At 44.4% G+C, this 22,206-nt stretch overlaps 1 protein-coding gene across 1 annotated transcript in view; it reads right to left on the bottom strand.

The window, feature by feature from the left end:
• Positions 1–22,206, bottom strand: part of SLC24A3 (solute carrier family 24 member 3) — a 141,895-nt gene that overhangs the window by 45,704 nt on the left and 73,985 nt on the right. The window contains exons 4-6 of the mRNA XM_085218718.1: positions 15,423–15,499; positions 5,962–6,036; positions 1,800–1,884 (exon numbers count right to left, since the gene is read on the bottom strand). Coding sequence (XP_085074844.1) covers positions 1,800–1,884; positions 5,962–6,036; positions 15,423–15,499 — 237 coding nt within the window. The remainder of the gene's footprint in view (positions 1–1,799; positions 1,885–5,961; positions 6,037–15,422; positions 15,500–22,206) is intronic.

The raw sequence follows: 22,206 nt of genomic DNA, 5'->3' as shown, positions 1-22,206 counted from the left end.
AAACTATCTCCTCACCATTCGCTGCTCTTCCATGTATCCTCAGCCCTGCTGGCTCCACTAGGCAAGTGAGTAGATTGAGAGCTCTCAGAATGGATTTTGGGGCTCTGTTACAAGCTCGTTTCAGAGCTCTTCTGTCAGATTTGGTTTCACTTGGCCAATGAGGCTAATGGTGAAGAAGATGAACTGACAGACACATGCATCGTGGTACTGCACAAAATTCTTTCCTTAGGAAGTCAGTCTAAAAATACACTCCATCCCCTGCTAGCTGTCAGTCTGTTTAAATTCACCATTTGCTTTTAGGTTTCCAGCAGTATTTTTCTGGCTGTTGGAGTTCAGATTATTTTTTTTTCTCTACTTTTCCCTTTTCTGAGACACACATTACCCAGAAGTGTGCCCCCCTACCCCCGAGAGCCATTCAGTATCTGGTGGATTACAGCAAGTCATTAGGGCTCCTCTAAGCTGTCTGAGGGAATCTGATTTTATTTTTGCCCTGCTGCAGCTGCGCTACCTTTAACTACAATACAATCTCAGGTCTGTGGGCTTCCATTTTGTGGCTTCAAGGCCAGGCTGGATGCAGCTTTGAGCAATAGTCTGGTGGGAGATGTCCCTACCTACAGCAGGAGGGTTGGAACTAGATGATCTTAAAGGTCCTTTCCAACACAAACCACTCTATGAGTCTATGATTGTAATTTCCTAGATTTTAGGCTTCCATCACCACTCTCTGCATCACGTGCAGCTTGGTGTGAATTAATCTATGCTCTGTCTCCAACAGACACGACTGAAGTAGAAGGATCTTCTAGAGAAAGTAACTAAGCTCAGCATAATTCCATAATTTCTCTTCAGTGATGGAGAGCCCACCTTAACCTTCCATTCATTATTCTAATAATTACATACCACCAGAGATGTGGACATGTAAAACAGCAATACTATACCATATACCTGGCAGCATATATGTAGATTGTTTCACAACAGCTTTCCGACTCAAGTCCTCTCTTAGCTTGAGGCTACAGAAGGAGCACCAGCTCTCCTCATGTTTCACAGATCCAAGTACTGCTCAATCTCTGGATCACACTTTCCACGCACAGAGTGCTGCGCTGGTAGCATGATGCTCTCACCACCCTGCTGCTGTGAGTAAGGGTCTCAGATCTTTTCTTTGGTTTTCCAAGAGGGAAGCATCGTTAGATGACTAACCAGAGTGGAGGTGGTAACAAAAAATGTGCACAGAATGAATGGCCTGAGTTGAAAAGGACCACAATGTTCATCTAGTTTCAAACCCCCTGCTATGTACAGGGTTACCAACCAGCAGATCAGGCTGCCCAGAGCCACATTCAGCCTGGCCTTGAATGCCTCCAGGGATGGGGCATCCACAGCCTCTCTGGACATCTGAGGACAGAAACACTTTGCCTGGTGATCAATTCAGAGGCTGAAGTGCCTTAGAGCTAGTGTGGCAGATAGCACAGTAATGTGAAGAGGATGGGAGAAGAAGCCGTGTGCATATGTCTCAGTGCTCTGTACCTTGGCTGTACCATAGCAAGGTAAGGCTAACATAGTTATGATGAATTGCCTGCATTTCTGACCTTGCTTAGGCTGGTACAATCAAACCACTTCCAGTGCAGCCCTGCTGTGAGATAATTGTACTTTTTTAGTGCCCCTTCATCTAGTGAGGAATCCCCACAGTTAATCCTGTGCATGTCCATGAGGGAAGAGGCATAAATATTACAGGTGCTTAGCAATCTCATGTCAACTCTGAAAAACAGCATGGCAAAAGAGGAGGTTTCAAAGAGCAGCATGTTAGTTACCTATGACAGATGTAAACAACTCTGGAGCAGAGCTTCCAGCTGCCATGAAAGTCGCCCCAGCCACATCTTCACTAAGATGCAAGCGCTGCAGAAAAACACATCAGAGTTATTGATTATAACACCGACAGGTGTATGAAATTCAACTAGAAATGTTACAGTCTGCTCAGAGTGGGAAATTGCCAATATGCATTTAAAGGTTAAACAAAGGGAAAAAAGTCATCACAAGCATATATATATATCTATCTACACAGTGTGCAATACGTGGCTTACCTCACCTAGTCTGCCTGTTACAGGTAGGGCTGGAGCTGAGGCTTCATCCATCCCCTGACCTGCCTTGAAAATCATTTCAGCCTTGGACAGTTAATCTGTCTTCACCCTTCTTTCACTTGGATCATCGTAACAAATACCCCCAACAGCCCTCCTCTAGGAGCACGCAGGGACTGCTCCTATTTAAAACAGTGGTTTCTGGAAGGAAAACGGCCCTCTTCTCTATGAAAACTTTATTGGCATACACTGTTTTCAAAGATTTATTTGGTTAATTGCTTCCTTTATGTTTTCTTCATACCCACTGTTCCATCTGTGCAAGACACCGTTCAGCAAATGTGACAAAGCTGTTAAAACCACATGCCTTGCTGGCACCTTCCTTTAATCTGAGGAGCTAAAAAAAGCCACCCCCTGCCATACGGTCATAAACTGCTGTGTTGTTACTACACGAAGCTGCCTTGCTCACATGTGTGCGAGTCAGCAGCTGCCATTTTACAAGCGTGGGGAAGGCAGCCGACAGTGGTGGGAACATTTCCCCAGCAGAACCGAAGGTTCAAAGCAGCACAACCAACCTTGCAGGCCAGGAGAAGTCTTCCTCTCCCCTCTGTCCTTCCTAGCTGTGCAGAGTTATTCTGCAGCCTTCTCGTTATTAAAGTTTGCAGAGAGAAAAGATTGTTCCTAAAACATGCAGGAACTCCCTTTTTCCCAATTCTAACTTGATTAAAGATCCCACAAAAGATATTTCAAGTCTGTAAAAGAATTCAACTCTACCCACTCAGTGTATTCGTATAATAAAGAATTCTATGTACGTTTCAGGGACAAGGGAAAAGGAAAAGATATGCCCTAATCAAAAATGCTTTTTAAGCAGGAGGCCGATGACTGCTGTACTGCTGTAAAAGCTTGTGGAACCTGATAAAACACGGCTTTATAGAGAGTGATAATAGATAGCATCAATATAATTATAGAATAAGTTTATAGGAACAGAAGTACATCCCCAAAGGCAAGGTTCTTCTGTAGGATTCTCTGTGGGTATACAGAAACAGTCACCCCCCAGAAGTCAGTCCACAAGCAGATGGCATATTTTGAAAAGATCAGGAATCGAGAAAACCAATTGAGTTGGTTCACCAGCAGGTTCCCTTGAGGACATTTCCTAGATAATTTATTGCAATACATACGATGACTAAGCTAAGGCTGCAAAATATGGCCCGCTGTGTAAGAGTCAGAAATGTACTCTCAGGTATCTGTAGGCCGCGTTTGCAACCGACACTGTGATGTTAGTTGTGCATTGTAAATGCATTGCTAAATCAAAGAGCAACTGGACAAGCATAGGTACAAATAGTTTTAGAAAATTAGGGCATTGGTTTGGTTGTAAATACATCTGAATGAAGAAAGAACATGAATATCTATCGTAACAAGTGTTCTGGAACCGATTTTCATCTGTACACGCATATCTGGGAGCATAAACGCACCCAAGCTCAACAACCACTTTCCAAACTAATGGAGCTCAGCCAGAAAAAGGGCATTTATTTCAAAATCAGTGTATCTGATCTGTCAGCACATCCCTGTCTCCTTTCCTAATAACAGCACTCTCCCTTCCTCTCAGTCTCACGCTGGCTGTGCTCAGATTTAGCCTTAAGAGAGCTCAGAATGTCCTGCCTCGTGCTGTCATCCTTCAGTCACCTGAATATTTAGGCACTGCGATACTGGAAGCTCCTGGGGACTTTTTTTTTGATGAAGAAAACCGGGCAGCACAGTAGGGTGCTGGGCTACAAATATCAGGTTAGCTTAGAGTTAGATTCCATCAGAGCTGTCAACACAGATGATTTCCCCTACCATCTCCCACGCCTTGTCCCAGGCCCAGCACAGCTGTGGTGGGTGACACTAGCAGGCAGAACAGCAGGCAGACCTCCAGCTCACACAGACATCAGCCTGGCAAGACTCAACCATGTTGTCTACAAGCAGCAAAAGTTTCCTTGCCTGAGAGAGGGCTTACAGTCACTTCATGCAGATGGTCTGTCTTCATCTTGTCTCTGTCTGAGCTGATTCAGGCTAAAACATAGTCCTTATCTTCTAAAATTTTAGCAAACCAGCCTTAGCAAAAGAAGGGCAGAGCCTCCTCCTGTTGCTGGAGATATTTAGAGCTTCTTTACAGCCGACCTAATGCTCTGCAGTGTCCTGAATGTAAGTCAAGACATAACTGCTGTCCAAAACCTAACCAGTCAAATGCAGCTCAGGATTGAGTGAGCTCAAAGCTCTCCAGCCTTGGCAGGACAGCAGGAGGGATGCGCAGCTCCCCAGTTCTGCAGGTAGCAAGGGACAGGACGCAGCTCACAGGCAGCCAGCTTGGAGGTCAGTGACCCTCTCTTGCCCTGGATTTTTCACAGATGCATCTAAAGCCTTGTGCTCATCAATGCAGGGGAAATCATTAAAGAGACTGGAGGCAGCCGAGGCTGTAGTGATTATGCTTAGGTCAAGTCTGTGATCTCAAGGAACACACGTGTCTGGTGAGGAGTGGAATCAGGACGTTATATGATGGTGTGATGGCATTCATGGACAAAAGAAGGGCAACTGATGTCATTTGCCTGGACTTGTACAGGACATTAACATTATCCTGCACCATAACCATATCTCTAAATTGGAGAAAGAGGGATTTGAAAACTGGACATTCAGTAGATAAAGAACTGGTTGGATGGTTACAGCCAAAGGGTTGTGGTCAATGGCTCTACATAAAGGTTGAGTCGATGAGGAGTGGTGTCCCCCAGTGGTCCTTCTTGGGACTGGTGCTCTTCAACATCTTTATCAACAACACAGACAGTGGGATCGAGTGCACCCACAGCAAATTTGCTGATGACATCAAGCTGAGTGATGCAGTTGACAAAATGTAAGGAAGAGATGCCATCCAGAGGGACCTGGGCAGACTTAAGAAGTGGGCACATGTTCAACAAAGTTCAAAGAGGGCAAGTGCAAGGTATAGATATGTGTACAGACTGGGAGAAGAACTCATTGAGAGCAGCCTTGCAGAGAAGGACTTGGGGGCAGAGAAAAAAGCTGAACATGAGCCAGCAGTGTGCTCTTGCAGCCTGGAATGCTAATTGTACCTGGGCTGCATCAACAGAGTGGCAGCAGGGCAAGGAAAGGGATTGTCTCCCTCTGCTCTGCCCTTGCAAGAGCCCACCTGCAGTTCTATGTCCAGGCCTGAGGCCCTCAACACAAGAGGATGTGGAGCTGTTGTAGCAGATCTAGAGGAGGGACATAAAGATGCTCAAGGGCTGGAGCACCTCTCCTACGAAGACAGGTGAGACTGAGGAAGGTGGGCTTGTTCAGCCTGGAGAAGAGATGGCTCCAGGAAGACCTCAATGCGGCCTTCCAGGTCTTGAAAATTTATAATCAGGAGGGGGAGAAACTTTCTACATGGTCTAATAGCGACAGAACAAAGGAAAATGGCTTTAAACTAAAAGAGAGAAATTCATGTTAGACATTAGGAAGAAATGCTTCAATCAGAGGGCAGTGAGCCCTGGCACTGCTGCCCAGGGAGCCATGGGTGCCCCATCTCTGGAGGCTGGATGGGCCCTGGCAGCCTGAGCTGGTGAAGGCAGCCAGCTCACAACAGGAGGTTGGAAGTATATGTTCTTTAAAGTCCCTTCCAACCTAAGCCATTCTATGATTTACGAGGGAGTATCTCCAAGTTCATGCACCAGGAGAGATGCAGCCCATCTCCTGTGAGTGAGAACTATGAACCTGAGCCAACTCACACAGGCAGTGCTGAGCAACTAAACAAAAAGCATGGGGAATGCTCTAAGACAACAGCAAATACACCATCATCACATGTTGGGGCTCTCAAGGAGAGCTGCTGCTAAAGCAGCACACATTTCTAATAATACAAATCTCTAATACTTACTTCACAAATCTTTTCCAATGAAGGGACAAAGAAATCATCGCAGACAATTGCCAAAGCATAAAACATATACATGGCCTGAAAAAGAAAAAAGAGATTGTTGAGTCTGGAGACTGTCAAGCAAAATGAAGTAACTGCAGTATCCCAACTCATCTCCAAGAGTATTGGAGGTTTGTCTTGGTATATACTTAAAAGGAAATACTCTTGCAAGAAGATTTTGGGGGGCTCTGTGGGATTTAACAGAAAGATCATGACACATTTATCCAAAAGTTCTATCAAGTTCTAGGAAACTGCCAGCACTTTATCATCATTCTAATGACTCCTTTTGAAAAACAAATCTCTGGATATTGCTGAGCTGCCCTTCGCTTTCTGCTCTGATGTACAGTGTAAAGATTTTTTATGACTGCACTTCAAGAAAGCCTGGATTCTCAAGGAGCATCTTTTGAAATGCTGGTGCTCTGAAACAGTGGAAAGGATCTTATTTTCTGCACAGAATCTGGGACACACAAGCAAAGTTTAAAACCCAAGTTTCCGTGAAACAACAGAAGTGGGAGAGGGCAAGTGCATCTTCCAAAGACCTGCAAGAGAGGTCAGAGCTCACCTCTTGCAGCACTGTGAGTATACAGCATATCTATCACGTTTGGCATCACTGTGAGGAACCAGAAAACGATCTGTCTGCATAAGTTTGCTAAAAAGTTGCCACAGAAAGATGCTATGATACCACCTCGGATCTCATAGCAGATTATGGTATCAGCAAACATTTATCTATGTCTGTATGGATGTAAAAGCACAAACCCGTGAGAGATCCTTCAATTCTGGGCATGTAAATAGGGCAGTGAAGCCCAGGACATTAAGCCTGGAACAAAATGCACTGCAGCAGCTGCACACAAACTAGCTGTGTCTGGAACAAGGGCTATGTAAGGCTGCATGCAGTGAGGCAGGAAAGAGAAACACCTGAGCTCCTTTCTCCATTCCCCTCCATGAGCTTGCTGCCAGGAGCTGCATCCAGTGCTCACAGCCTTCCATCTCAGCTCATGCTCCTGCACGTTTCCACGTAGTGTGTCTTCACACTGCACACCACAGCATCACCACTGTTTTCAGTGCAAATGGGTCTTGATTTTTTAGTTATTTTCAAGATAGAGCTTCTCACCTGTGAAACTACCTCCTGTAAATAAAAGGAGCCGAGAGAAGTGGCCAACATTTGTAGGAAAACAGTGTCTTAATCCTATTGATTTGGACCTTCAGGCTACAGGATGCCCCATCTCTGCCTCATTTTGGATTGTTCACTCTGTGCTCCCACACATAACTTCAGATGCTATGATGAAATCAGGCTGCTCAGCTCTTGACAGTTGCTAGCTGAGGCATGTATCAGCTCTGTTGGAAATTCCCTGCAAGTCCCTATTATAAATAAAGACTATTTTCTACAAAACCCATAAATTCCTGCTAAAAAAAAAATAAAAAATTCCCAGCAAAGACAAGAAGCAGTGTTCACTTCCCCATGGCTTTTGCCCTGCCATGGTTCCCATCTTATGATCATTAACTCTGCTCACCTGGGGTTAACAAGGAAGTAAAAGGTATCTGAGAACCAGAAAAATTATATTCAGACCACAGGCTTGCCCTTACTGATCAGGTTCTTGTGGCATGGATTGAACTGCTGTCTGTCTGTATGCCCGTCTGTCTGCATCTGTGCCTGGATGCATGATACTGAAACAATGCACCCAGCACTCATTCACTGAAGCTCTGGTGCTAGGAGTGTATCAGAGTATATTCTTCTGTGAGGAAACGTTGGGCATCACAGTCGAATGACCAGAAACAGCCTAGGAGTGTGAAGTGACCAAATCTCATTGAAATACAATAGATAGAAGGTACCCAACTTCAGCCTAGATTTTTCAATCCGCTAATCACATTAATCTGCAGTGGGTCGTGCTGTCGTTTTCCCTTCCTAAATGCACAGTAATGCCTTTCAAGAACACTAATCTGTACAGCATCATCTTTATAGAGCACATTCTCTCTATTTGCAATAATCTACAGTCACAGAAGCACAGGGCATCACATGGCTGCTGGGGATTCCTGCAATCTGTTATGGTTATGGTAGCCAAGTTCTCCTGAAGTGAGACAGAAAACAGACCAAAAAAAGAAAAAAGAAAGAGAAAAAAGCACACACTCAGATCAAGTCCTTTCAGTATCTGCCTCAACACGAGGTGCACACAGCCTTTGTCTCCTCTGTGCCCTTACCATCTTTTCAGCTCACCCAAACCTACTATAGCCTACACAGAACGCACCAGGCATCTTCAGCTTGGACTGACATCAGATGCAGGATGTTCTTGAAAACTCAAGGAAATCTTTCTGATGGTTGTTAAACAAGCACTCCAGTGACTGACATGAAGGGCAGGTTTGCACCATCTCAAATGCAAAGACAAGAACAAGAAAAGCACACCGCATACCCACAACCATACATAGGTATGAAAGCTACACTGCGTGTCATTCTACTGATTCTTAGAGTGCACCATCACAAGCCAGAAGAGTGGCAATGGAATTTCCTTCTCTCTACTCCTGCTTGTACATCAGTACGCTTGGATATAAGAGAAAGGGTAGCAAGTGGACAGAACTCAACAAGGAGTGGAAAAGTGAATGTGAAGAAGTTGGACCATGCCTTCACTCACCCTTTTGAAGGTGAACACCAGTGCTGCTGTGCCTGCTGAAAGCTCTGAATCAAAACCTGCTAGATCAGGAAGATGACTGCGGGTTACTTCAGCAAATTTTACACCAGGCTGACAGAACAGATCATACTGACTTACAGGCCTGAACGTTTATCTTTAATGATGTAATTGTTGTCACAATCTGGGTTCTGGCTGGGAGTCTTACTTAATTTATCTGGCTTGAGTTAAGTACAGTACAAAGAGTTCAAATCCATGGAATATCTGCTTAGAAAACAACTTGGTTCATGAGCTAAAAGGCTGGCAACTGCTCTTGGCAAGTGAACAGATGAGGACAATAACTGTTACTTCCTTGAAAGTGTTTTTTTGTTTTGTTTTGTTTGTTTGTTTTTACACAAACCAAACAAAGTAAGGTTTGGACCAGCAGGAACACATCAAAAAGATTAAATTTTATGTCAAGTCAGACTGGTAAAGATAGAACACAGACATCACTCCAGGCTATTTTACGTGGTAAGAAGGAAGAGAACCAGCAACAGGGCAGGCCAGTCTGTTCCATATATCCAACGTGGGTAAAAGCAGGCAGTGTGACCTTAAGACTTTGAAGCCAATTAGGTGGTTGAAGCTTCCAAATTCAGCTGTGGCTGTTACTGCACCAAGCATCACTTAACTGCATCCAGCTAAACGGAAGACACACGAGCCTTTAAACAGGCAGCCTACTGAAAAGATGCCTTTTCCCCTTGATAGGACAAGGGAAAATGGTTTCAAACTAAAACAGGATTAGATGCAAGGAAGAAGTTTTTTTACACTAACAGCAGTGAGGCAGTGGCACAGGTTGCACAGAGAGGCAGTGGATGCCCCATCAGTGCAGACAGCCAAGGTCAGGCTGGATGGGGCTCTGAGCACTGCAGGAGCTGTGAGTGTCCCTGTGCACTGCAGGGTTGGAATGGATGGCCTTTAGGGGTCCCTTCCAACTCAGATGGTTCTGTGACATTTACCCTCCCTAGAACTCTGTTTTAAAATTAAGAAAATACAAGGCCCCTGTATTAGAATTTTGCAACTATCAGATTAAGTACCACCTGACAACTGTTTTTTAAGCAATGCTTCTAACAAACATCAGAAAATTAATTGCAATCTCTGTAGATTACACATATTATTCACAGCATGTGATCTGCTGCTCAGGACTTATACGTTTATCAATACCGTTTGTCCAGAATCTCTTTGAATTTCTTGTGCCAGCCTCCATCCTGGCATTAGAACAAGACAAAAAACCAATCCTCATGTGCCTGGGGATACGTAGGCAGCCTGAAAGCAAGCCCCAAAGGGGCCACTGAGAGTAAGGAAGTTGTAATGAGACAACTGAGTAGATGCTCGGAGAACTTTTCTCCAAGTTAGAAGAGCTTTTTTGGGAATAGACTGAAGGTGCCTATCAGAAGATTTAGATTGAGACCTTCAGGATGAGGAGGGATGGGAGCACTTTCCTGACTCCACCCAGCAGTTAAGCCATGTCAAGGGAAAGAGGATGAATTGCAGAATCATGCAATGGCTTACATTGGACGGGAACTCAAAGCCAGCCCCAACCCCTGCCATGGGCTGGCTGCCCCCCACCAGCTCAGGCTGCCCAGGGCCCATCCAACCTGGCCTGGAGCATCTCCAGGGATGGGGCACCCACAGATCTCTGGGCAGCAGTGCCAGGGTCTCACTGACCCCTGAAATAGACCCTGCCTGCTTCATGTCTCATCCACTCAGCTCCCACCTGAGCCCCTGGTAACTGCAAGCTCTGTCAGCCACATGCCAAGTCATCTTTCAGCCAAAGAACAGAGCAGCACTTGCCTCATTCTCTAACCCTCTCCAGGCAGCTGGGATCCCACATACCAGCCCAACTTTACAGCCAGCACCAGCAGCCACTGCCCTACCGTCATGATTCCCTCTCTGCTACATATAACGGGTTCTGAAGAGGCTGAATTTCCAGCCCAGAGCAGCATTAAGTCAAAGGAGAGCTGAATGCATTTTCCTGATGCAGCAAAGAACTGGCAGTACCAAGCGCAGGACCCACACCTACAAGGCTCAGATGCACGCCTACTTTTCTATTCACAAGTCCCTTTTCAGCAGTTAAAGATGCTACAACTGAGAGATACTCATCTCTACAATTTCATTTTGGGAAATCTGCTTTATACCATGTTACCCTTCATGAAATAACCAGGACAGATTATAGAAACATGACCTATATAAAGAGCTATTCTGCGTTCCGTATTTTCTAGCAGCTTGTCTGTAAGTAAAAAAAAAAATAATAGTGCCTATACATAATTCTTGTTCACATTTTTCCTATAATCTAACGATCAAACTGAATTTAGGATCAATTTAGCTACAGATCTAGAGATTACTCTGAAATGGACTACTCAATCTTGCTAAAAGGTATGTGTCTAACAGAAAATGCTGTAAGCAGACCGTGACTCTTCTTGCAGCTCATGTCCCCCAGAAATATCAGTTGCTTGGATGAGCTGAGCACTACTTTGGTTTTCCATAACTCCACAATCAGGTCTTGCATTTCCCTGGGAAAGAATGCATAGGGTATGGTTCTCTCAAGAAGTTCATTTAATTAGATAATTGGTTTGTCAATCTGACCTGCCTCATTTCTGAATCAACAACTCATCATAAGTGATGCACACATCATCTCAAACCACACTGCACCACTGAAAGCACTGCAACTAAGCACAGGGCTTTCCTTAATTCTAGGCATACAAAGCCACCTAGAAGTCCAGCTATGTACAAACACTTCTATATCACAAAGAATGAATAAAATAAGCATGCTTGGAGTACTGCAATAACAAGACTTCCAGGAAGCTCTCCATGACACACAAATCCTCCCTCTCCTGTGGCAGCACACATCTCACAGATGGATGAAATGATCTACCTGCTGGCTTGCAGAGGTAATGGGAGCCTATTGCTGAGTGTCTACATGGGCATCAGCACGTGTCTGTCAGAACAACCTCAACAAAAAAAGTTAAATGCTATGAGAACACCTAGATATCCACAACCCTTTGGGAACAGTGTCAAGACTGCCAAATGAAGTCTCAAGTGCTGGGAAGCTCCTGGATCACAGATTTTATCCTTTAGTACTGATCAGAGCCAGACCCTAAAAAGGCAGACCCTGGCTCCTTCTCAGTCTAACACTTCAAATTAGTGATTTAGCAGGGATGTCACCATTCCTGATATCTCTCCCTCTTCTCAGAAACGACATGAAAATAATTAATAGCAGTAAAGCAATCAGTTGATGAGCTACAAAGAACTTTCCAGGGGAAAATTAACTGTTATAGCTTCAAACCTGCAATATATCTTCAGTGGCCCACTTTGCATTTGAGCCAAAGTGCTTTCAGCTCAGGCATTTCTGCTGACTAAAACTATTGCTGAACTGTTCCTGCCCAGTTTCTCTTAGGCTTTTAAATTGCTTCAGGGGTTACCATCATCTTCGTGAAGATCATGTTAAGTAATTCAGCCTCAGTGTGGGATCTGATGGAGTGTTTCCATTTTCACTGTCATTAAACGGCACGGAGAAGATGTTTTGGGAATCCCTTGAAAGGCTCTCACTTGCATCACCCCAAACGCACACGGTTTGATAGTGATAGGACAAGGGGGAATGGCTATAAACTAAAAGAGGAAAGATTTAGGTTATTTAGGAGGTAATTCTTCACTCAGAGGTTAGTGAGGCCCTGGCTCTGCTGTGGGTGTCCAACCCCTGGAGGTGCCCAAGGCCAGGTTGGATGGGCCCTGGGCAGCCTGAGCTGGTGGGGGGCAGCCAGCCCATGGCAGGGGCTGGGGGGCTTTGAAGTCCCTCCCAACCCAAGGCAACCTGTGATTCTGTGACTCTACGAAATTCCCATTTCAGAGCATTTTTCCTCTGGTTTCTGATAAACAAGCTCTACCTTGATGTCTTTCAGAAATTAACATGAAAGTGGTAGCAAAGGAGAGACAGGAGAAAGAGAACTAGATTTTACCAAAATGAACAAAAAGAGTTCAGCATAAAGTCCCTTTGATTCTACAGCCCTGTCTCCTCAAACCTGCAGAGAATACTGACTCCGCGTCTATACCTTTTCCTACAAAGTGTATTTCCATGTATGCTCTAATTTTATCAGACATTTGGTAACTGAAATGCTGGAGGGGAAAATCAGAATTAGAGGTTGATCACCTCCAACACAATGACGACTCCTTTCAATTGAGACTGAAGCAGCAGGTTGCTTAAAGCTGACTGTTGTTTTTTTAATAAGAGTCAGTCCTCTCTTGGACAACAGGTTACAGTTACTCTCTCTGCCCAGAGAGGTGGTGCTGCCCCATCCCTGCACACAGCCGAGGTCAGGCAGGACAGGACTGTGAGCAGTGCTGGAGCTGTGGGTGTCCCTGTGCACTGCAGGGGGTTGGAATGGATGGCCTTTAGGGGTCCCTTCCAACTCTAGGGATTCTATGATTCTATTCTATGATGGGCTCAGAGTGGAAAGACACTGAGAAACGTCTCAGTAAATGGCTTTCATTGTCTTTCTGAAGTAGGCAGTTCATCTTCAATTTTCTGTCCTCAAAAATCTGCTTTGATATGTTTTAAAGTATGTTCGGCTTATTCAAAACTGACAGAACAACCAACCAAAAAACCAAAAACAAAACCAAGAAAGCCTCCAACAAAATAAAACACCAAAACTGTGGAAAAATAAACTATCTTGAGAGTAATTATGAAGCCCCAAATAATAACTTGAAGTAGAGTGGAAAACAGCCCAACATACAGTTTACATAGTCGTCCTTATGAGAATACTGTGTGATTCACTGTTACTAATAATGAAAAAATACAGTCCATATTTTGCCTTTTGTAAGCAGCCTGGAAAAGCACACGTGGAGACAAGGATTCCACTGAGATTAAGAATGACTGTAGCAACTCATATTTTTAATGGTCTCATTCTAAACTTATTCCTGTAGCTCAAGAGATTTTTCTTAAAAATAGTTTTTGTGTTGAAATCTAAGAAACATGAGTTTACAAGGTAGCAGCACGCTGTTATAATCATCATGTTCTGCAGAGAGTGGCTGCACAAGAGTTGTTTTCCATATACAGAGCTGAATTTAACTACATGCAGTTAAACTCTTTCTTAAAAATTCTCATAGCACTTTCTGTATCACTCACAGTGGAGGTAGAAGGGGACAAACTTTCCAAGGCTACATTATGTGGTTTACACATTTGCTGTATGGATCGGGAACAATTGATGCAGCTCCTTGAATTAGTGATCAAGAGCAACCTTTCCCTATCAAAACACAAAAACTGTTTGTTTGTGGCAATAAGAACCACAAGAGAGACAAATTGTCAGCATCCAGTTTGCAAACAAACAAACGATGCAGGACCACAGGCAGGAGAAGCCCAACGTGGAGCCATCATTTATATCTCTCGTGAGGAAGCTGGAGATCCTCTGAAGATGTTTTTCTTTCCACTAACTGCAGAGCAGCTCAGGGTGACTTGTGTTAGAGGGCATGACTTTGAGAGATGGTTTTTCTGGATTTTTAGGAACATTCCTGCTAAAAAATCCAGCTCAGGTTTAGGATTCATTTTTCAAAACATCTCAAAGCTAAATGCTCCCACAGAATCTTGGAAACCTTTGGCTTGCCAAAGTCAATAGTGATGTTACTCAATAATTTACTGAAGCCATTCAGCTGAAATAAAATCATAACAGAGCACTCGCATTGCATGATGCAATACAATCTTATTTACACTTCAAAAGAAATCATGAAGGCACATAGCTAATGATAAAGCAAGTATTTTCTTTGCTGCTTAAGAATGCATTCTCCCCCTTGCCAAGTACCAAGTTGGCAGCACTTCTGAAATTAAGACATTAAAAAAAATTGTCTTCATCTACCCAACAGAAGTTGAAAAATGGATTTGGAGGGGAAGTGCTTCCTTCTGTGTTGTTACTGCAGCTCCACGTATGGTCTCGTAACAGTGTCTAGTGGACTAATTGACTGCGCTTACATTTAAATTTATCTCCACTACCTTGAATGCTGACCTTGCCAAGCACCCCTTTTACACTGCCTTGTTTGAGGCAGAGATCACGCAACTCCGAGCCAAAAATTGCATGGCTTTCTGACAACTAAGAGTTTATAAACAGCATCTATTATAATCTTCCTGGCACATTTCTGAACTTTGAGGCTCAACATTTTCTAGAATTCCCCAACGAATCCAGGACCACTGTGCAGCTGGTAAATGCAGAGTTACGACCTCTTCTTTAATGCATTTGGGAAGAAAAGCTCACTTCAGCAACTTAAATACCAGGGGAATTCTGGACATCTAAGTAAGAGACTGACTAGAGCATTTTCTAGTTGGATTACAATATGACTCAAGCACTACTTATACATTTCTTCTACAGGCACCATTCTTGTCAGGAAAAACAAGAACCTTTGCAGTACCCCTCCAGGCCCACCAAGACAGGCTGACCAGGCTGGCATTTTGGTCTCACCGCTCTTTGAGATGATGGCTACTTCTCTCTCAGTGCTGGGGGAATCCTTGGCCCTTTGAGTCTTAAACTGGAAAAAAAAAAACAACCCAACTTTCTGGCTCTTGTATATTTTGATAGAGGGTATTTTTTGGCCTGTTGTGTAACTTACCACGCATTAACATTATACTCAGATTAGTCACTAAAACTCAGTCATGACTGAGAACAGAAGGGGAATGTCTGCATGCAAGAGCAGAAAACCCTGTGGGTAGGAAGCAGTATCAACTGTCAGTGAACACACTGAATCCAGTCCAAACTGATAGGAAAAGAAACACAGTGTCACAAAACTTACACAAATGACATGCAGGATGACAGCTCCATGCCTCCTGTCCTCGTTCGTGAAGATGTCATTGGGGAATTCATGGAGAGCTGCAAAAAAGAGGAAAAAAAAAAGCCCAGATGCTTAACCACGTACTCAAAACTGCCAAGTGTACTGTTAAGTTACAGAATGCAAAAACATCAGAGCGTTCCGTGGGGTGGCAGCCCTACAACAACCACCCTGTGAGCCCCATGCCCTGCAACAACCACCCTGTGGGCCTCATGCAGAAGCTCTCTGTTCCACTTAGGTGTCAGCTTAGCTTAACTTGTCCTCTGTCAATCAGACGTCTTGCTTACTGTGCGATTTGCTTCCGTAGCAACCGTGAGCTGTGTACCCAAAGACATCTTGGAGAGAGCAGATAAACCCCAAGGACACACATCGCTCTTCCAGAAAAGTCCAAGGGGAAACAGCATATTCACGTAGATGCCAACAGGTCACTCCCAAAAAGCACTTCTAGCTTATGGTTTTGTACCTGGAAATGGATGGGATGGGTAAAAGCAGAGGGGAGGTGCTAGAAGTACTCCAAATAAATCTCAGAGAGTCTCCTACTAGCACAACACTGATCCGTATCCACAGCTACAGTGGGGCTCTGTGTCTCAGCCTTACTCCTCCCCTGCTTTTACCTTAATGACGATACACATAATGTCCTGCTGCATTGCTAAGAAATGGGGCTGGCTCTCTGATCCCTCACAAAATAAATGTAGAGAGTTGCAATTAGCACTGCGGGAAAGCAGCACCTGTCTCATCTGAATGCATGCTGGCTTGATTCCTTCCCCCTCATCTGCGCACACAAAATGCTTACTTTGAAGAGGCTGCCCGCAGCTGCCGATGCTTGGAGGCACACTATGACAGAAGTCATTTCCTCTGCAGGCGCAAAAGGGACATCATGTGCCATTTAAGCCCATACTTTGCTTTTCCTGTCAACGCAGCCCCAGAGGACAACTTATTTTGCTCCTCTCTACAGCTATGTTTCCCAAGCTGTAAGACCAAAGCCTTCCCTCTGACTCTTTTCCTCTTGACTTCCCAGCACCGAGTCCTCCAGCCGGTCCATGGAATTACTGAATGCTCTCCACATGAGCAACAATGTTCTCCCAGTGCTGTTCCCAACAGCACACACGTGGCAGCAAACTCCCTGTGAGCTGTTCTAACTTTTTTTCCCTGCCTGGGTGCCTCTTATTGCCCTCATTGAGTGAACAGTGCCAAGATGCTGGTATTTCATTTACAGTTCCTAGGATGACTTGCTATATTACTTAATCAGCTAAGGCCTGAAAGAGGGTGAAATCCAAGACAGCAGCAGATAGTGAGTGTCACAAACAGAAGAACTGTTTCACCTTAGCCACTTCTTAGCTTTACAAATCATTCGTGCATTTCAGATCAAAATGAATCTTTCTTCCACCTTCAAATTTCACTCTGACTCCTCAGAGAGGTCCTTGACGTGAACAAGACCTTTGATGTACAGCAGCAGAGATGCACGGGAGGTTTTCACAAAGGCATGTCAGATATTTAGAAAAAAAGCAAGCGTGCCAAAGCCTTTGGGTCAAGAGGGAAGGCTTAGAATTACTGTGAAATCCTGTGAGCTGTAACCCTGCATACCTGGACAGGGAAAAAGGTCAGTCAGAGACATCCTTAAGCAGAGAGCAACACACACCTGAAGTGTCAGAAGCGTGTTTTCTGTGGAGCTGCTATGCTCTACGCCATAATAACCAGTTTGACTTCCCATTTTCTTCACAAACTCCTGTGCTCAACCAAAGATGATCACTCAGCTTGTCTAACGTTGCCAAGCCCCAGGTCCTCGCCCCAGCTGCAGACCCCCATAATACAACAGCTATGTTCCACGTGTGCAAGAATGGTGTTCAAAGACTCCCATGGCACAGCCTGCACACGTTCCCAACAGCAGTTTTTTCCCTGCAGCAAACTCAAAGGGAAAGTCATTATTGTTCTGAATGAAGGATAGAAGTGTTCACTCTGCAGTTATGCAGTGGGATTCAGGCAGGATCCGTGCTCTAATTAGCTTCCGAAAGAGCATCTGTTGGCAGAAGTGAACCATGAAGAAACTTCATGCAGAAACAATTATTTCAAATAACAATATGATAGAGCAGGAGAGAAAAAGAAAGAACACAACCCAAATCAGATGCTGCTTCACTCAGAATCAGCAGATCCTGCATCCAACCTTATTATTCCCACCATAAACTGGGGCTAACTTTGCTGAGAACAGGAGGTTCACCATGCTTCTCTGCAATCCCATTATCAAGACTGAAGGGCTGTGAATGGTCCAGAAGACCACCCTCCATTTACTATCTGTTGGTGACACCAAGCATGGTAATCTAAATGCAAAATCCATCTTCTGTAATCCCTGTCTTTAGCACTTCTCACTAGGCATCTTCCTAACAACAGCCCACCTTGCCAGAGGACACAGCCCATTACTATGGTGGAAAATCAACTATATAGGCCCTTTGCTCCTGCCTGAGCAGGCAAAATGTGCCTCAATCTGCGCAGATACAGTAAGCAGCCTTCTACAAGCCTATCCAGTGCTGTGAGCTGACCAGGTTCATACAATCAGAAGACTCACAAAATTACTGTCATCACATGGGACCCTGAACATCACTGAAAACGAACAAGGATCACATTCTACCAGCATTCTTGCACAGAAATGGGCTGAGGATAACAATGAATGTTTCTACTTATGCGATGCCTCTGGAGCAGGTCTTACAGAATGCTGTTCTGAAAACAGCACTTTGGGATCACAACACTGAGTTTGAAGACATAACTATATGAGGTATTAGAAAACTTAAATGAAAGACCTCGAGATGGAATAACCCAGTGCTTTATGCATAGTGCACATTACTTGGGCTTCTCAACTTCAGATAACAGACGAAGGGAACTAAAAAAGATACTAAGCTACAAACTGGCACCATGAACAACCTACTGCTCCCTGCCCCTGTTGGTCTTGAACCTGGAAATCACATGGTAGAATGGTCACGGGAGGTACAAGTAGGACCAAAACAGTGCAGCCTCCTTGCTCCCTGGGGAGTGTTATTAGAAAAGGGAGGCTCTGACACTCCCCAGGTGCTTGGTACTTGGCCCACTTAAAATACTTGTTGATTTTTCTTCAATGGAATAGAACTGTAACCATAAATGGACAGCCAACCTTCAATGAAATGGATGCCTAAACAGTGGATGAAGCCTGAATGCTGAATCATGCATCATCTCATTGCCTGATGGAATGTCACAGTGTATGGAATAGTGCAGACTGGCTCTCACCTTTAACAGTGAGAGTAAGATGCCAGGTGCCATATTATGTTGAATGGAAATGGAACTGATATGTCGGTACTCAAAAGCTGGTCTAAGAATATTAACTTACCCAAATCCTTGAATAAGGGTCTTAATAAGTCCTCCGTGCATGTGATACTATGGGGTTCTTTGTGTGCTTGTGGTCGATATGGCTGGTCGTACTCACCCTTTAACCGGACTGGGCAGTGTACTTGGAGATGGCCCCACAGACCCAGTGTAACGCACTCCAAACTACCACAAACACCAACTAACTGGCAAATCTTTCTCACCAAACACAGATATAAAAGAACTGCTTGGTCATTCTATGCCATAGCCATCCTCTCCCCACAAGCTGCAGTCATCAAGCACCTGCATTAGCTAATCACACTGCAGCAGCGCTAAGTTTAACACAATAAGCTACTGGGCTGATTAACCAGGAATCAGAAGAAACGTGAAAAACTGTCCTGTAGAATGGCATGCCATTAGACATATTGACCGCTGCCCAAGGGATTGCCAGTGTGCAATCATTACCACCGACTGTTGGGCATGTATTCCTCATGTTTCCAGAAACGTAACTCATATGATGATACAGATGAACATCTTAATGACTCAATTTGAGCAACTAACAAATGATCGTGTCAATATTTAGTTAGCCTCCATACCGTGACAGGAGAGAAAATGGTTGTACAGTATTATTGGGTTCTGTCTTATCTGCCCTATTAATTGCTGCTCACTCTATTGCTTATGTGGGATTTGGATGCAGTGCATACCAGCCATCTTCAAACGAGCTATGTCTCAATTCAAACCATGAAGTGGTAGAGCATGCAGCAAAATACTGATCCTTCCTAAAGGAGGCTCGCAGTTCGCTCTGGCTTTCTCGCTGGGTTTAAGTGCACTAGAGTCATAAAGTCTTGGAAACGACAGACTAACAAGCATCCAGGAAAACCAATGTCCCACTATGCTAATCCAGAAAACAGCTCAGCGATTTAATTTGTTCAGTGTACCCTCATTAAGAGCTATATCTTTTTGTTAGGTTTGCAGTTCTCGTTCCAAAGTCAAGTAATGGGTATAACAGTTGAAAAGAGCGTGCAATATAATTGGATAACCTTTGTTGCAAAGTTGTTGCAAGTCATTTAAAGATAAATTACTTTCATTTACTCAAATGCTTTATTACATTTCTGGCTGTTAATTGGATTATAAAGCACTTAAAGACAGTCTGCCAATTAGGTTGCAGGCATGGCTTTTGGTAATAAACTGCAAAGCAAGTGCATGGAGGATGTTCTGGCATTCAGAGTGTTTCTCAGTAATTCCTATTTGAATTGCTCAATAAAAGCTAAAATAACAGTTTTCTTCTAATGGTCACTTCTACACGTTCAGTCTTGAGCTGGAAAAACCAAGCTGCTTTTTCCTGGCTTTCACATCATTATCATGAGTAAAGCTTCAGCAATTGGAATTTAATTAGCAATTCCATAGATGATTAAATGGAAAAAGAACGTAGCTAACTCTCACAGCTCCGCCGCCTACTAAGCAGTAACTGAGCAGGAAGGAGCTGTATCAGGTTTGCTACAGACCCAAACAAGTGGTTTTGTTCAGGAAATCGTCCTCACCATTCGCCAAACCATAAGACACTGCAAACACGGGGGAGTGTTTTTAGCCACACGCAGAAGAGTTTGCTAACACACATGCACATGCTTCTCTTCCTCCTGCAGCTGCTGAGAATTTTGTCTCTTAGCAGACTGAGTCAGAAAACCGAGCCCTTTCATCAGGAGTCTGCACTTGTTCAAGGAGACTGAAGTGCACCTAAGGTAAAAGCCTGCAGAAAAAAAAAAAAGGTGTAAAAATAGAATAGGCTGATAGCTCCGGGAAGGAGATAGGGAATCCTAGTCATCCCTCCTGGGCACAGCAGCAACATCTCATTCTCACTCAGGTTCAGGTTCCCACCCCATGCTGTAATGAAATGTACCTCCTTAGCTGAGAAAATGGCACGTGTTCATCGCTCCAAGACACTGTCTGAACACAAATGTTCTTCGTGGCTTAGACTCGAATGTGTGCAATTACAAAATAATGTATGCCAATTTGGAATCTGCCACATTTTGATGAGATGCATCAGGTGCAGACGTGTACAGATAAGAGGAGAGCTCTGCAAAACACTGGAGCTCCTTTCTGAAAAGAAAGAAAGGGTGCCTCTGCAACACCACTCTAACAACAGCTGCCCTATTTAGATAGTATAGAAGCTCATAGTTTGTTATTTTGCCTAAAAGAGCGCTCAGCTTTTACACAAGATACAGGCAGATTTTGCCAGGCTTATTTTGATTGCACCAGATAAAAACAAAACCAACTCTGTCACTGAAACCAAACCAACTCTGTCACTGAAACCAAACCAAAAATGTCTGCCTAACTGATCCTGCAGGCTTCGCAGGCACTTGGCAAACTGCATGAGAGCAAGGGCTTCAAACTCAGCACTTCCACCACTGCGTCCTGTTTGATCACAGAGTATGATGCCATAAGTTCTGCTCTTTGGCATTGGATGGGGACCTGGAGGAGCAGAGGATGTTCAGATTGGCAGCAGCTGCCATGCAGCAACATGAGAGCTGGGGTCGCAGCCCCCATCACAATGCACCCAAGCACAAAGCAGCAGCAGACCCACAAGGATATTGCCCTACCTGCTCCCCCTCCAGACTTGGAGGAAGACTGTGTACCCAGGCTTGATGGGGTGAAAGTTATTTTAGTCATAATAGAACGAGCTGGAATACATTCTTGTCTTTTTATTCTAAATCAGTGCACACTTCATTAAAACTGGGACCCTATTCAGCCTTGGCATTAGCTGACTTACAAAACGCTCCGCATTTCCACTCTGTTCAGAGGATTTGCTGGCACAATACAGGTTGTGCCTGTCAGAGCCGAGCTCCTTCAAGGCAGCTCACATGCTGTGCCAGGACAGATGCAAAGAGTAAATGCTGCTGTGTTCTTCTGTTGGGTATCAGCAGGAAGTTAGCCCTTCAAAAGTCTTCTCCATTCAGCTCCTTTCCCTCACCTATCTGATGTTTCCAGCTCTGAAGTGTCTTTCAGTGCATTGCTTCCAAAGCAATAGGAAGGGAACGTGGTGCCCAGAGTTGGGCATCCTGGGTTTCCATTGAGATGGCTCTACTGAAGAAAGCTCCTATCCTAACAGGCTGCCCAGAGAGCTGTAGGTGCCCCATCCCTGCAGGGGCCCAGCTTGGATGGGACCCAGGGCAGCCTGATCTGCTGGGGGCAACCAGCCCAAGGCAGGGGTTGGAACTCGATGAGTTTTGAGGTCTCTTCCAACCCAAGACATTCTACAATTATACGTTTCTATCTCTCTGTAGCACAGGTTCCATGTCACAGTGAACCACTCCTGCTTTAAGAAGGAAGGAGTTGCTAGCAGGACTACTGCCAGGGCTGCTGAGATCAGGTAGACAGAATGGAACATGGCCATTCAAGAGGGATGAGAGGAGTGCATGGAAAA

The sequence above is a fragment of the Meleagris gallopavo genome, chromosome 2 (assembly GCF_905368555.1).
Source record: "Meleagris gallopavo chromosome 2, MGAL_WU_HG_1.1, whole genome shotgun sequence".
NCBI lineage: Eukaryota > Metazoa > Chordata > Aves > Galliformes > Phasianidae > Meleagris > Meleagris gallopavo.
This window is presented reverse-complemented; position numbering and strand designations above follow the sequence as displayed.